This window comes from Symsagittifera roscoffensis, chromosome 2 (assembly GCF_963678635.1).
Source record: "Symsagittifera roscoffensis chromosome 2, txSymRosc1.1, whole genome shotgun sequence".
Lineage (NCBI taxonomy): Eukaryota > Metazoa > Xenacoelomorpha > Acoela > Convolutidae > Symsagittifera > Symsagittifera roscoffensis.
The window spans coordinates 23,715,825-23,733,097 of record NC_087063.1 but is presented as its reverse complement, the minus strand read 5'-3'; the positions used below and the strand labels follow the sequence as shown (position 1 = coordinate 23,733,097).

Here is a 17,273-nt window from a genome sequence, read left to right as displayed (position 1 = left end):
CGACTCTTTATTTGTAGTTTTTAAAAATAGTCCTTGAGAATGTTTATTTATTGGCTCGTCATAATAAAAAGTATTCTATGAGAGTTCCCACATCATGTTTTTTTTTGAAAAAAGTAAATTATGACATTGATCACATTTTGGATGTTCTTTTGGAAAGATGTTCTTTTGGACGTTTTTTCAAACCGGTCCTATTATTTCTTTTTTTTTGAAAAACTTAAGTTTTTTTAGAAGCACCCCATCAGGATTCTTCTTTTTAAACAATAGTCTATTAACAAGTTCACATCATCAGAGTTTTCATATCACGGCAATTCTGTCTGAAAAGTAAGTTATCTATGAGAGGTCCGTCATCACTATTAACCTTTTGAAAAGTTTATCTCTGAACGTGTCCACATCATGGCTGTTCTTTTGCAAAAAAATGTCCATGCGAGTAACTATATCTTTGTTCTCCTTTTCTAAAAGCGTTCTATGACAGTGTAGACATGATGGATCTTATTTTGAAAAAGAAGTGTTTAAGAGTTCCCAAATCAGGGCTCTTCTTTCGAACAGTTTGTTTCAGAAAAAATTCACATTATGGTTTTTTGTTGAAAAATTGTTCTAGGAGAGTTCTCATTTCTTGTTTCTTCTTTCAAAAAAGTATTATTTTTTTCAACATTCAAATATTTGCTGCTCTTTTCAAAAAAAATATTTTATGAGAATTTCATGTCTATGAGAATTTCATATTTTCTTTGGAAAAAATAATCTATGATTGTGTCTAACAATAATATATACTTTTGGAAATGAAAATCAGAAGAGTTTCAATATCTTGTTTGTTTTTTTTAATGAAAAATTGATCTCTTCAAATGTTTTTATCTTGGCTTTTTATAAATATGTAAAATGGAATCCATGAAACTGTCAGCTGAATGGCTCTTATTTTGAAAAAACAATCTATGTAGTGTTGACATCCTGACTCTTTATATGAAAAATTATTCTCTGAGAGTTCCATCATATTTCTTCTTTGAACAAGTTTTTCTCAAATTTATCATATTGTTCACATAATGGCTGTTCTTTTTGAAATGTAGACTTTGAAAATGTTTATATCTAGGCTTTTTTCAATACGCAATTTTTGAGAGCTTGTACATCGTGGCTTTTTTCAAAAAAAAAGTAGTCTCTGAGAGTGCACCTATCAAGATTTTTAATTTCTTGCAGTTCCGCAAAAAGACATAGCTAATAAATTTTCACTTAATTAAGAATAACCTTGTGTTTGTCACTAAAAGGTTGCCTACTCTAGGTTTGAAAAATGTTCAGTATTTAAATAATGATTCAATTTTTGATCTTAACACCATCACGTCAGATCGTGTAATCGATCCCCTGCTATGGCAAGGATAGTGTGTGAGGATGAGCTCTCACTTGACCTCTAGCTTCAGGTCTACTACAGCCTGACCGATTACTGCTGCAATAATGGTACCACGTGAAAATTCTAGACGCAAAAAAAAGGCTTTGAGTCGCAAAAAAAAGCGCTTCGCGCAACAAAAATAACTCAGTCTGAAATGTGGGGAAATAAGAGAAATGGAATATGCTTAGACAGGCTGGATATCCTTTCATAGATCCTCTGCGAATCGCAGAAACCAAAAAAAAAATAAAATTTGATTGTTTTTTTCACTTACATTTAAGTTTTTTTGTTAAAAAGCATTTTATTACTTCAATTATTTTTCACTATTAAATATTGTATATACTTTTGATTCCGCAACAATTTGGTTAGTAGATTTCACTTACAATTTACAAAGATGTCAAAGACTTGCCTACGGTTTCGTTCGTGCAGGACCATGGAGCCCATAGTCATGTCTTTGAACATCTTCTCAAATTGTAAGTGGAATCCACTCACCAAATTTCTGCGAAATGCGCATTCATTATTGATAGAAGGAATGATGTATCTTTCCTAATGTTTCAGTTGTAGATACATGTGATTTTGTGCAAGCTCGACAAACTTTTAGGCGAGCAAAGAACGACGAATATTTTGTAGTAGTAAAATTGTCATGGATCTACTTAACAACCCCCTCCCCATATAGTATCTACTAAATAATTGCCCCCCCCCCTGAAAATGAAAGCAGTAAAGCACTTAGAGCGTTCTATTCATAGTTCTAATTTTATTACATTCTGGCTTGTCAGAAATTCGAGTGATTTAATCTATTTAACAATTACACCATTTCTTAAAAAGCGGTGTAACTGTGAAGTAGATTCATTGTTTCATTTTGAGGGCGCAACAAAATAGGTTTTCGAAACACTAACCATTAATTCATTATAAGCTCTGCATTTTTGATTGAACATGGTTAGCCAAAATTACTTTTGTCTATGTTATTTTATCAAAACAAAGCAAAAATTGGCAAGGTAAATTGGATTAAAACTTCATTACGAGGCGACATTTTCTACGATGTTTTAGATCGAAGATATACACATAGGTATTTTCGACATTTTCTCCCATTCTTATAGAAACGAATTTTTTCTTTTTTTCTTTTTCTCCCATTCTCCTAGAAACGATTTTTTTCATCTCTTCATTGCTTTTTCTGATTTCTGTTAGAAGAGCCAAATCTGATTCAGTAACCGTTTTAAATTCAAATTCAGTTTTGCAACTAAAAGCAATTACATTTTGACAATGCGGAGATTACCGGATGGCACTGATTTCTCTGTTTTATTAGATAATTTTCTTCTAGAGAAAATTCCATAAAAACTCAATCAGTCAACGTGAATGCCTTTTCCGGGTTAATGTTGCGTGAAATGATTAAAAATCAATAAAACTACGTGCTGTAAACCGAATACTGACTGCTGTTTGACTTTTTCGCATTTGGGAAAAATCGATCGGTCTTTGGCCACGAAACAGCCCCTGCGATTTTCATCAGTGCTTCAGGTCGTGATGGTCATAAGCCGAACTTTCTGCTACAACCCACGGAATTGTAACATAAAAGAAATTAAAATAAAAGAAGGAAATTACCGTGTCAACAGTTTGAGCAAAATTCAAAATTTTATTTGACTTTGTTTGCAAATTATGAAAATGCTTGAGGTTTTTTGTAAATTTTTTACTGCCTAATAACCGCCAAGAAAGTAATTTTTAAATTCAAGTCCATATGTGAAATTTCCTGAAAGTAGGTTGACGTTATTTCGAGACATTGTGGCTCAATGAGATATCGGCTACGGAAGTTATATTAAATCACCTCGCCGTGCATTACATTTGGTGGCGTCCGGTAGATAAAAGATGCAAATGTGGAGGCGGCTGTTTAAGTCTGGGAAACTTTTTGCTTCCGATTTTCAGCCCTTCTCTTCTGAAAAATTTCTTCGTATTTGATGCCACCTTCTGTCCGCAAATAAACAAACAAACAAAATAAGAAAATATATGAACAAAATAAACGCAAGTAGCCACCAAATTGAGTTTTACAACCGATCATTTGCCCAGCATGACCAATTAGCATAAAAGAATAATCTAGCCTCGCTTTGCCTGTTTTACAGTCTGTCATTGATTGACAACATAAATATGCATAATTTATTTTCCAAACTTCCCGCTGCAAACAATTTAACCAAACTGTAAATTATCACTTTCTAGATTGTTTTATCTAAATGCAGTTACGCGATATCCGGTCACATCTTTACCATTTCTTCCTTGAAGTGTAATTCTAAATTTCGCGCCATTTGTCCGGACTTAGTCTTTTGAAGAAGTGATTTTTTATTCCCAGTGGTCCGCTGAAGTGATTAGTAAAATAAATTCTACACTTATCAAACTGCTTCATCTCCTGTTTATAAATCTTTGAAAAACGATGTATAAAAATTTGTAAAATTTTCAGATATCAGTATAAAAACCAATCATACTAAAATGAAAACAAAACACGCAGAAGTAATTTCGTTTCCGCGTTTGAACAATGGCTATTTCTGTTCCCCTGCCCTGTTCCCCGCTGTTTTGAATATGAGACTCATAAGAAGTTATCCTGATTAGAAAAATTGTTTTTATCGCTGTTTTTTCCAAGTTATATTCAAAACTGCGAAGGCTGAAAAATTGGGTGACATCGACTCCATGTTATCTTTATCATTACTTTTGGTTCGGTGCCATATTTGATTCAATTGATAATTTAGCGAAACAGTAAGCGAATAGTTAGAAATTTAAATCTGATACTTTGGATTTTTTATTCTACGATTTCACAACACTACTATTTTTGTGACATCGTCCGAAAACAATAATGCGCCTTAAAACACTCAAAATAACTATTTTACCTGTTTTTTGTATTTTTGTATTTATGATAATTTGTTCTATTCCGTCTGTAAACAGTCTTTATCAGCTTCACGACTTTAAGAACATTCGCATTGGTGGTGTATTTCACGATGCTGAGACCAAAAATCACTTTCTGGTAAGAAACCAAAAACTATTTGATACTCATTTTTTTCTATTTCCAATAAAAAAAATTGGTTCATTTTTTTGATAATGACCTTTTTCCACAATTTTCGCGCTTATTTTAATTTAAACTTAAATATCTGCAACTTCGTAATTCATTCGATAAATAGGGGTAGCGTTCTGCAACTCAGATGGGTTCGTTAGCTGCCCCCTCATGGTGTTTCCTGTTATGAATTTTGATTGCATATTAATCGTCTTCTTCTTCATGAGTAACATCAATTATTCTCTTTTCTTAAAGACATTTTAAGTTATTGTATCATCATTATTGTATTATCCAAATATGTAGTTTTTTGAATCTCCAAGATCCCTTCCTTCATAATAGTTGTTTTGCTTTCGCTTATTTGCTGGATAAAATGATTGGAAAGAAACAAACAAACTTTTTAATAAAAACTCAATATATTTATTTAGTGAGAAGAAAAACCCTGGAGAACGTTATTGAAAAAATAAGACTAGCAATTGTACACATTTTAAACGTCAATCATTATATCACCAATTGATTTAAAAAACTCAAATCAAAACAGCTTCGTTTTTGGCGAGTGTTTCATAAAGTTACTCTTCAAACACTCCAAAAAACTGCTGGCTGCAAGACTGACCCCTGAATTTTCCAAATGCATTTATTGTCTATCAAAAAAGTGATTCTTAGAAAAATGAAAAAAAAAACAGAGTTTTCTTTGGAATCGCTATGTAAACACGCTATGTAAATAACAAAGTGATTTTTTTTGTCTTCTATTAAAATAACAAGCGTACTCGCATATCAATGCCGAGCCCTGGATCTTATGAGTGCACTTAATTTTTTTCTCAGTTTTTCCTAATTTTGTCGACCCACACGTTCTGTTAAAAAATATAGGATGTATTTGGGGTCTCGCACTCTGATAAAAGGACCTAGTTACTAGCCTCACTTCAATTGGTTATAATTTAAGTTGTCTCCTTCGCGTGTTATCAGATCGCAACCAGTAGAACTGGTAAATCTAGCTTTTATAGCCATACTTACTTTTAACAAAAGCCAGCAATTTTAGTAGTGAGGTCAAAAATTGAGGGATCTCAAATTAGTTCGAGACTGAAACAGTTAGTCCCATCTCTAGCAAAACTACATTGGGTTACGATGTCGTTCTAACTATGCTAATTAGAGAAAGAAAACAAAGATAGTCACTTACTGTGCAAGTAGCACGAAACGATCTGACCATAGTCTTAAATAAAACAACCAAGTTCTTTTTGCAAATTATTGTCATTTATTTTCGGCATGCTGCGATAAAAGGAGGTGGCAGTAACTGGGGATTAGGTATATTCGACAGCCATACTAATATAAGCTAATTGAAATTTTTTTTTGAGAAACTTTTTCAGAAAAACGAAACAAAATCAAACAAACAAAATTTCAAAAAATTTCATGTTTTTTGAAGTTTTTTGAATTTTTGAAAACTTTGATTCCAAAAAGGCGCTAAACTACTCAAAATAAACTAACGTTACCCAAGTAGAACTCTTTTTTTTACGTTTTACACTAGGCTATTATAAGATTTTAAGCAACTAATCAATTAAAACGAAACTGCTCGCTCGCTTGATTCGCTCGAAGTTTCAAACTATTTTTTTTTCGACACTTTGAAAACATTTGGAAAATTTGTTAATGTATTCGAATCACGATTGCAAGGGCTTTAATATGATATATCACTCAACCCAGTTCGCTGAGTATTTGGGGTACGTGATTTTGCGAGGAAAACAAAAAAAAATAAAACACATCCGCACATCCGAATACAAAGTTCTTTCCCATTTTAATTGGTCGGAACAATTGGAAACCTACGTCGTCTTAATCTTAGAGTAACTAAAGGCAAATTTTTGAAAGTAAAATCTAGAGTTTAGGCATGTAGATATGAAATTTGTACTGTTTGTAGCCATACGTATTTTAAACCAAGCCAGAGATTTATGTAGTAAAGTCAAGCAAACAAATTACCAAAATTGAAAAATTCAAGATCGAAAAAATCTAGTCCCACCACTGGCAAAATCTAGAGGAATTTGATTTGGGCTACAATCCTCTAAAACTGAACTACTATCTTAAAACTTTGAGTCAGAGGAAGAAAACTAGAGATGATTCAAACATAGCGTTGAAAACTTGGACCCTCGAACTCTCCTGGCCCTAATCATAACGGTTCCAGGAAGTAAGACTTGCCCTACCAGAACTCAGTAACTAGCTTTGGGAATCAGACTGGACTAGATTTTTTTATGTTAGAGATCCAGCGAGGGGATCCTTATGTTTAAAACCCAGGCCTTTTGAACCCATACTTGCGGTGTTGTGCCCCAATTGAATGGTCCCCTCGTTTGGAATTTTGGAAGTTTTTCTCGGCTTTCAATGAACACACGCGCAGGGATGCACAACTTGAAGATATGGAAGGAAGTAGTAAGATACATAATGTGTTAAAATTTTAAACCAAAACTGGCGGATACACCAGAAAAAACTTGCTTTGGAAAAAGTCAATTCTTAGAAAAAAAACGATAAAATACGCAAAAGTTCGAGCTGTCATAAGGACTCTATGCTAACAATAGACATTAGATATCACTCCCAAAAATACTCTTCAGAAAAAATTCCTTCCGGCTACTCCTGACGATTGTAGAGCCTTCCCGGGAAAAGCAAAAATGGGCCATAAAAATTGGATGAATCAAGAAGTACTAATGAGATACTTATAGGACTCCCAAGGACCCTTGCCCAATTTTTAGAAGACTGTCACCTGCTGACCTCAAACTGATCTCAAAGTAGAAGATGAAAAGGTATAAACGACCCGATGGTGCTGTCAGCTTGTTTCACAGACTGGGTTTTAGACGAGTTCATGAGTTTGCCGGTCCGGTATTGAGAGCCATTAAAAAGCATTCCAGACCCAACTCTTGCAGGAAGCTTAATCATTTGGACCAAAAGATCAAACCATTCTGATTCTGGAGTTGGTCGGCATTGAAGGCCGAGTTCAAAAGTCCTTTGAACAGCGACAAGGAAATCCTAAAAGAGCTCTCAAGGAGATTTAAATGCACGGTGAGCAGTGAATAGATGTAATTTTCATTATAACTTTATACTACTTCTAAATCAAGAAAACGAAAGTTTCAACCAAGTAGTATCACAGTTGGTGGACAGCTCATTGATGCACAAAACAAAAGGACGGAAACTACGAGATTGAAGACGGGTACTGATCAGAGGCAAAACTAAATGGCAACACAGATGCAGACAATGGATCTCATGATGCCCTGATTTGTTAACTAAATTAATCCGGCTCATTGCCCAGAGATTCGTATTAAACAGAAACCAGACCAACGCATAAAGCACTTGTTCGACCACAGTCAGGATGAAAATGGCTGAAATTACCAACCTCATAGGGGTGGGCGTTATAGGGCAAAGATATTTGCAACAGTGGACAATTAAAATGATTTCCTATAAGTCATTTCGCAAACAAGTGCCCCCGAAGTACATCAAATCATTTGATGTGGTGAATACAATCGTAAAAATCGACAGAATACAATCGTACAAAGGAGACTGTCCCGGCCGGCTACAAAAACAGCACAAGAAGAGACGAGTTTAGCCGATCTTCCGATTGATCAGCTTAGCAGAGGGACGACCCGCCCGTTCATCCAGACGAGGTTTGACAGTGCGCGACGATTCCAGAAGAAGCACAATAATGTCTCTGTTCTATCAGGTACCCTCAACCTTAGTGGACAAAGGCATGTCAGCGATGAGTGCGCAGCTGGAGACAAAGACATGCAACTGGCTTGCCAGTGTCGGAGATATGATTGACGGAGGACCTCACAGTCCAATTTTGAATGCTTGCGTAGACGGAAATGCGATCAGGAACTATTGGGTGCTGATGTCACGACTAAAGTTTCCAGAAACGAGATGTCTTGGAATCTTGGAGATACGGCCCTACTAGGGCTATTTGGAGACGAGCAATGGACAAATATTTTTGTCGGTGGACGGATCCTCTCAAATGTCAAGTTTACCGTAATTTACGTCAATTTTTATGCAAAAGTGTCTCCTGAATCTTAAACTCAGAATATTCTGGGACTGCAATCGATGATGTGTTACGTTTATTCTCTTCATTTTGTCCACGAAATTTTCATGACTGGGCCGACGGAAGGGTCAACATTCCCGTGCGGTACGTGACTCTCAATTTTTTTCCAAGAAAAAGTGAGACGGTCTTCATCAGGAATTGATACCCATATACAAACCAGCTTCAGGTCCATAATTTTGGGTCAATTTGACCGTGATATAGTCATAGTTTGGTTGAGTCGAAATTAGTTCAAAACCTTCTATTCTGTTTTATTTGCAAGACTTCGACACCATAGAATTCTCGGTGTACGTTTTTTCATCACTGGCAATCAGAATCTACTCAGTGTTTTTACCAGTTTTTGCTCTCCTTATTTTCAAAAATTGAGGCTGGTTGAGATCCTATTTCTGCCCGCATCTAAGACGGCGAAAGGAATAACAGAGGGTTGACTGTCCAGTTACGAGGGCCAAGAAGTTGGGGCAAAACACGCATGGCCAGCGAAAGGAGAAGACGACAGCAGTGATTTGCACCCAAAAGTGATCTCCGAGAGGAAGCTCTTGGTGGAATAAGACAACCTTTAACGGCGACGATTGCCGCCTTCAGAGACGTAAAGGATGACACAGAATAAAGTAAAGGTTATAGGGTAAAAGGTAAAGGTCATCGCACAAGCATTCTAATCGTTGGAATTAGCAGACAGAGTTGGTCACATGCTGTTGCAAGGAAGTAATTGCATCTCGAAGAAGCAGGCTGTCCAGTACGGACCGATGACCGATAATGCTGTCACGCTGGCCTCCATGACACTATTTGATCATACGACGCGGGTTCATCTATATCGAATGATTTCAGAGGGACAAGTCGCCGCCCATCCTTCTGACGACAGTCTTAGATGCGGGCAGAAATTGGATCTCAACCAGCTTCCATTTTTGAAAATAAGGAGAGCACAATTTGCTTCTGAGATAAAACTGGCTAAAACACTGAGATAAAACAGGAGATACTGATGGCCAGCGATAAAAAAACGTACACCGAGAATTCTATGGTGTCGAAGTCTTGCAAATAAAGCAGAATAGAAGGTTTTGAACTAATTTCGACTCAACCAAACTATCTCACGGTCAAATTGACCCAAACTTATGGACCGAATTAACCAATTAAATGCTTACTCAACTCATTTTGACTCAAGCAAAGCTTCAACCTCGACAACCTCAACCCCACGAAACGTGTTCGACTGTCTTCGAATCAAGTATTAGCTCTCCTCCACTTTTAGATTTTGTTTAAATTAAGTAAATCAAAAATCCAACCACCCATTTTTTTTATTTGCAAGTATAACGAAAAAATAATTAATTGTTCCGACAATTTGAAAAGATGGGGATGAATTTTGTATTTATATGAGATATTATTTTTTTCGCAAAATCAGATACCATAGACACTCATTGGAATGGGTAGAGAGATATAACAGATTAAAGCCCTTTCAGTCGTGATTCGAAATTTTCAAAAATTATCCCAGTAACGAGAAAAACCTGTTTAGTTTTATAGTTTTTGGTCTAACTTCGAGCCAAAATAGCTTATTTATGCTTAATTACACGAGTAAAATTACTCATTGGATTTTGTTAACGCCACTTATTGAATCAGAAATTTTCAAAATTTATTTTCAAAATTCAAAAAAATTTATGTCAAAAAAAATATGTTTTTGTTATTTTTTCTGATTAATTTTATCTTTCGATTCTTTTCCACGCAAAATCAGGTACCATAGACGATCATCGGAATGGGTCGAGAGATATAACAGATTGAAATCCTTTCAGTACTGATTCGAACAATTTTAAAAAATTCAGAAATTATCCCAATATCAAGAAAAACCTCGAGCAAAAACAAAAATCGCAGTAATAAGAAAAACATCGAGAAAAAATAGCTTTTTATGGTTAATTACACGACTAAAAATTTTATTGGCTTTTGCGCCATCTTTGAAATTAAAAACTTCATTTTTCATAAGTTCATTTTCGAAATTCAACAAAATTTATGCCAAAAAAAAATTTTTTGTTTTGTTTTATGATTAATTTTGTTTTTCTATTCATTTCCGCGCAAATCGACTACCATAAATAATCATCGGAAAGTGTCAAATGATATATAATATTGAAGCCCTTTCAGTCGTGATTCGAACATTTAAAAATGTTGAAAAATTTTTCTCAGCCGAGAAAAACCTGTTTAAATTTTTTGAGTTTTAGTATTAACTCGAGCAATTAAAGCGAGTGAGCAGACTTACAATAGCTTTTTTAGAACGTTTAATAGCTCACAAATCCTAATTTAAGCCGTAATTTTTTAGTTTTACCCTAATTTAACTAGTCTTTTGAGTTTTTTAGGTATTTTGGAATCAAAAACCACAAAATTTCAAAAAACAACGAAAAAAAAGAAACAATTATTGATAATTTTTGATCTTCTGTTTTTCTACTCAATTTTGCTACAAAATTTGTGGTCCAGTTTGCTTATTTTACCATGACTGTTGAAAATGCCTTGGGTTAGTTTTTCGTTCAGATCATTTTATCACACCGTGCAGAAAAAACTACACCAATTTGATATGCTTTTGTTGTATTTTGTAAAACTATGGTCGAAACATTCTGTTCTACTAGCACAAAAACCGGCTATCCTTGTTTTATTCTGATAATGTCCGAAACTAATTTTAGAGGTATTAAGTTTTTCATTTTTGATATCTCAAAAATCAAAAACTTCAATTTTTGCATCAAAGCATTTGCATAGATTAATTTATTGACTAAATATTGCGTCTAATACTTCTGTCATGGGTCATTCCTGAGTCTGTCAACGTTTTATCTACGTTTGACCATTTTCGACCAATATGATCAACTACGTTTCGCCATGCTTTTCAGACATGTTTCGACTGTGTTTGAATTGGTTTCGATTTTGAGTTAGATCGTTATTAGAAGCAGTGTTTGAATAATTTTTGACTTTGTGTTCTACTATCTTTCGATTTTTTGATTGAATATTCTCGACGTGTTGTTTTAGTTTTGCGTTGGGCCACGGGTTGTGGGAAAGACTGTTTTTCAATAACGGATTTCGGGCCGAACCTGGTTCTTGATTTTCTTGACCAATTCGGTGCAAACTTGAGTCGAACAACTCGACCTGGCAGTTCGACGATGAATTTTGTGACATAATTTTCGAAAAACATATAATTGGTTGATTTTTTGTATTTAAAGAATACTATAGTCTGCCTTTATACAAATTGGAAAATCAATCCGAATTTTGTTTTTAAATCCCCCCTCTCGAGAAAATCGTAGATCCGCCCCTGTTTGTTTTAAACGATACTGTGATTTGAAATTTTTGTGCAATATAATCAGATTCAGCGGCTACTCTATCTGGCTTCTAATCTTGGCAAGCCTGTAAATTGTATGAGAGTCCTATTTATGGTCAAAGAAGCGACAAGACAAAAAATTTTGTATCGAGACTTTTGAGATTTCAGGAGACCATCAGCAATGCAAACTCGAGACAAGTGGACAAATTAAGCTACAAGGAGCTCCTTCGTTCGGGTGCCGTGTCTTTCGGAAGCCAATCAGATTCTAGTGTTGACTCCAACCGAGAGAGCGGCCTATTATGGAAGGATAGTCGACTGGTGGCCAGTGATTTCGTGGCTTGGGATCTGCAGACAAACTTGACGCGTACTCTGAACGAGCTGTGTCATTACGTACTGGAGAAAAATCAAGGTAGAAAAAACTGTTTAATATCTGTTATGATCTAATTTTATGCTCACTTATTTTAATTAGTTTCATTAGGTTTCGTGTGTACACCTCTCCGTTGGAGTGTTTATCGCCACATTTTATAACAATGTCTTAATTTTAAATAATTCGCTCATTAAATAACTCATTTTTATCATCTTTTTATTTTCTTTAAGTATTTTTCTTATAACATTAGATAAGTTTATCATGCGCAGTGAAACAACAACGAATCAAAAAATTCAGTAGATTTTAGCAGACCCATATTATCGACATCCAACTCAATGGAAAGATTGAAGCGATTAATTCCAATAAGCAATAATAGCTAAAAACATCAAGTTTGACTTCTCCTTTAACCAATGGAACGAAATCCAGTAAATTCACTAATATAAAAAAACACCCTCTAAGGCTACGAAACAGAAGTCCAGAAAACGCAAGATTAGAAAGAAAGCTAACAGAACAAAGAAGATAAAACGATGAAGAAGCAACAACCCAGACAGCAGAGCTAAATTGATTTAGCGGCATGCGTCCAAAGGAAGCAGCTAAAAAGGTGAGATCAATGCAGTAATTCTATCTCGGATCAAAATAAAAGACAACCTTTAGCCAAAATTTCACTTATTGAAAGTCCATCGCAAACCATTGAAAGAGTTTTGGGAACTGTTAACAACCATTTTTGCCCAAAAAAAACTAAATGAACTCCTGAAGCAAGTAATTTACCTAACAGGAAACAAAGAGGTAAAAAATGCCAGATCAATTCAGGCGCGCACTTTCAATAATGGCTTAAAAATGCAATATATCCAGCGCAGAGGACAAGTGGATAAGAAATTTTTTCATTAAAAAACATGCAAAATTACGATATCCGCAGAAAACTACTCACAAAAATTTTACTTTCCTTAAGAGCAATAAATGTAGCCACTAATGACAAGAAGGGAGTCACCAATCAATTGAAAAAAAAACATATTAGCAACGTTGTACATAATCAAATTTTTTTGCAATGTTGAACATAGTAGTAGTAATAAACATTTATTGGCAAGAGAGAACCCGCCTTGAGTATAGAGAGAGGAAAATAGTGTGGAAAACGTTGAGGAGTATTTTTCAAAAAACACCTAATAATCTGGCTTTCAAAAGATGCTACAAGTCAATTCTGTAAATATAAGAAAGTTTTCACTAAAAAACTATAATTTAAAAGGTACAAACGTAAAAATTATAAAAAGTCACAGTGTTAAGGGCACAAAGATAATTCGTCGAATATTACTCGTGAGAAAATCAATCATGCACGAAGGTATCGCAGTAAAGTAACAAATGAATAGTATGAAACCAGACGAAGCGACAAGGATGATATCTCTTCTCTATGCTTAAAATTACGGTTGATTTTGACAAAAATTGGAAATAATTGAAACAGCTACTCAACATCGCTCTCGCAAAAATTGTACAATTTTTCAACCAATACTGACACCCCAGTTAGTTTCGCTAAAAGCAAGATTTTTTTACAAATTGAAACTGAGAGATCCCTATATTCGTCTCATTTCGATTGATCAAGTCATGAAAGGCTCATTTTGTTGTTTCACCAATTCTGCAATCAAGGTTCTCGGATAAGTAGGATAAATCACAAAAAAAAACAGTAGTTCTTCTTGAATGAAAACCACAAAACCACAAAATAAGTAATTGTCAAACTGTAAGACAAACTGACAGTGTGACAAAAACAATCGTTTCTCTTGACTGAAAACACAAAAGAAACATCCTCGTAAAAATCAACCTCCCAAAAGAAGGAATAGAAATTGCACACAAAACTGATCAAAACACATTTCTCTTAAATTCGGTAAGTTCTTGTTACTTCATATTAAAAAATCAAATTTCATTTGAAAGTTTCCTGTTTTGTTAGGCCATAAAAAAGGAGAGTAGCTGTGCATTTACTAGGTTTAGTAAAAAGGAGCGGCTGCGCTTGAAATATGAACACATATATAATTTTTTTAAAGAATTGTGACGAAGATTGATATATCATCCTATTATAAAAAAATCAAAAAAATCTAGTCATTTTAACTGGCGTTGAACTTAAAAATCAGAGGCAAACAGATATGAAAGATTTTACGTCAACTAAAAGGCATCTACAAGTTAATAGACAATCCCCGCAAACTTATCTGAAACATGTCACGCAAAACTATCGGAGATGTTTGCTTTAGAAAACTTGAAATCGAGACCATTTACAACCATATGTCAATTGACAGTTTTAAAGAAAAACAATTTAGATTAATCTGTGCGCGCACTTTCATAAATGGATTAAAAATGCATTATAACCAGCGCAGAGGACAAGTGGATAAGAAATATTTTCATCAAAAGCCTGCAAAATTACGATATCCAGAGAAAACTGCTCTTAAAAAAATTACTTTCACTAAAATCAAAAAAATGTAGCCATTAATGACCAAAAAGTATTCAAGTTCATTTTAAAATAATTTATAATTCACAAAAAATTAAAAATTAAAAATTACAAACGTAAAAACAATAAAAATCAAATTGTAAAGGGCACAAAGATAAATCGTTGAATATCACAGGTGAAAATGTCAAACATTCAGGAAAGTATGACTGTTGCGCAACAAATGACTAGTTTGAAACCGGGAAAAACGAAAAATATGATGTCCCTGTGCTTAAAACTATGGTTGATTTTGACAAAAGTTATGACACTCGAAAAAGCTACTCAACATTGCTCTCGCAAAGTTTGTTCAATTTTTTAATCGATACTGTCAGCCCAGATAGGTTACCAAAAAGCAAGATTTCACACAAGCTGTAACCGAGAGATCACTATGTCCGTCTCATTCCGATAAATCAAGTCACGAAAGGCTTATTATGTTGTTTCACCAATGCTGCAATCAAGGTTCTCAGAGAAGAAAGACAGTATCACAAAAAAAAACAATCGTTCTTCTCGACTGAAAACCTGAAAATAACGAAAGAAGTGTAAGATAAATTGTAAGACAAACTGACAGTATCACAAAAAATTCGTTCCTCTTGAGTGAAAAATACAAAACCACGAAAGAAACTACCTCGGAAATATTAACGTCCCAACCAAATATAGGAAAACAAGTCGCACAAAAAATTGATCAAATCGCGTTTCTCTTAGACCCAGTAAATCAAATAACTTTATCAAATTTACTTCATCCTCAATAATTTAAAAATTAAGGAAGAAATTGTTTTTGAAGTTTTCAAAATTTTGTTCCTTCAGATTGAAAAATCAAATTTCATTTCAAAGTTTCCCGTTTTTGTTAGCTCTAAATCCCAAAAAGAAGGAGGGTAATTGTGCATTTATCAGGCTCAGTAAAAAGGAGCGCTCGTGGTTGAAATGTGAAAGATAACTATAAATAAAAAGTTTTCAGAAATGTGACGAAGATTGATATGTCATCCATATTGTAAGGAAATGTCTAGAAGATTAGTCATTTAAGTTAGCGTTGGACCAAAAATTCAGAAACAAGCAGATATGAAAGATTTTATGTCAATTATTTAGCATCTACAAGTTAATCGACAATGTCCCCGCAAGTTTATCTGAAACATGTTTCCGCAAAATTATCTGAGATGTTTGGTTTAGAAAACTTAGTTCGAGAACTCAGGTATCACTTGACAGTTTTGAATGAAAAAAAATTCATTTTCAGCAGTGTTGGAAGGGATAGAATGGGAGTCAGCAATTGTTAACTGGTTTATTGTCTAGAAGTCATGACAAATAAAATCAAATGGTTAATGGATTCAACAGTTGGAAAAATGCTCTATACAAATTTCTTTTTTGATGACAATTTAATTGCCTCCAAGCGACAAATTTTGTAATATAGAAAAACATTAAACTAAATTGTATTAAGCTTAGATAGTTATCACCATTGAATGGCTCAAATGCAAATTCTTACAAAATGATATCAATTGGCTAAGTTTCAAAATAAATTAAAACCGGTTTAAAAACTCTTATCGACAAAACTTTGGCTCACAATAGCATTCAAATTGACAGAAAACTTTTAGAAATCACGTTGTTTTTTCGGTTCAACAAGTCAATTTTTGGAATTCGTGCCGAATCTTGCAATTTTAGGTGATCCACTATAACCCCTTTGAAGGAAAAAATGCTAATCAAATTCAATGAAAGTCATTTTATTGCGCTCAAAAAGATGAAACAAAACATAATGAATCTTATCAATCTTCTGATTAGTTATATAGGTCAGTGATTGAAATGGTTACAGAACACACAGTCCGCTCTTTAATTCTTCCAACAAATTATAAGAAACAAACAAATCGTACTATACTTTCTCGTTTGATAGACAGATTACTACCTTTTAAGTTTTCAATTAAACTTCTAGCGGGCCAGTTTATGGGTTTTTCTGACCTGATGGTTTACCGTTTTTGTATACGGCTGTCACTAGCGCAAACTACTATGAAGAATTCGTGCTGGCAACGGTTTCAAAATTTAGGTCTGCTCTAAATCCAATGGAACAAAATAAACCGTTCGCTGAATAGCAAAAGCCTAAAAAAAGCCAAAAAACTCAACTTCGCGGTTTTACATACTAAAAGATTGCATCAATTCCTAATTTCATAAACTCTCTCTTCAAGTTTGTGCTTTTAGTGATTTCTGTTTCTGATTTCGTGATTTTAGTGATTTCTCAAATTGGTTTCCTTTAAGTTTTTCCAATTTTGATGCAACAACTTTTTTTTCTTATTCATCGTCTTTTGTAAATTCTATTTTTATTGATTCTAATTTCGCCATCAATTGTTTTCAATCTCTAGTTATGTCACAATGAAAACTTGTAGTTAATCCATCAGCTTCCTGAATGAAATTATTCTTTACAACGAAAATTTGATTTTATCTCATCTTGCAAAATACCAAGAAACGAATGACAAGAAAACCATAAACTGATTGGAAAATATCTTTTTGATGAAACCTCGTTTTTTATCAAAACTTATCTCTTCCGACAAAAAAAGGTACGATTTACAAACATTTGTTAAGGCTTTCCAAGGAAAAATGAATCTTAAGATTTGCAAAAACGTGGATTATTTTGATCGTTGCATCAAATACTTGCACGAAACCGGCGGATGCTGTACATGAACGAAAAGCTAGTCATACCAATCGCTCAAAAAAACGCAATGGTGAAAAGACTTCATTAGGCTCATCCT

General features: G+C 34.2%; 2 protein-coding genes across 3 annotated transcripts in view; both read left to right on the top strand.

Annotated features, from left to right (window-relative positions):
* Positions 1-17,273, top strand: part of LOC134839384 (apoptosis-resistant E3 ubiquitin protein ligase 1-like) — a 381,686-nt gene that overhangs the window by 96,312 nt on the left and 268,101 nt on the right. The gene's annotated exons all lie outside the window — the stretch shown is intronic.
* The window catches only part of LOC134839106 (glutamate receptor ionotropic, NMDA 1-like), a 63,700-nt gene continuing 49,645 nt past the window's right edge, over positions 3,219-17,273 (top strand). For both annotated transcript variants that reach the window (XM_063854541.1, XM_063854540.1), the window contains exons 1-2: positions 3,219-4,367; positions 11,888-12,128. In XM_063854541.1, the coding sequence (XP_063710611.1) occupies positions 4,200-4,367; positions 11,888-12,128 (409 nt within the window). In that variant the 5' untranslated portion in view covers positions 3,219-4,199. The remainder of the gene's footprint in view (positions 4,368-11,887; positions 12,129-17,273) is intronic.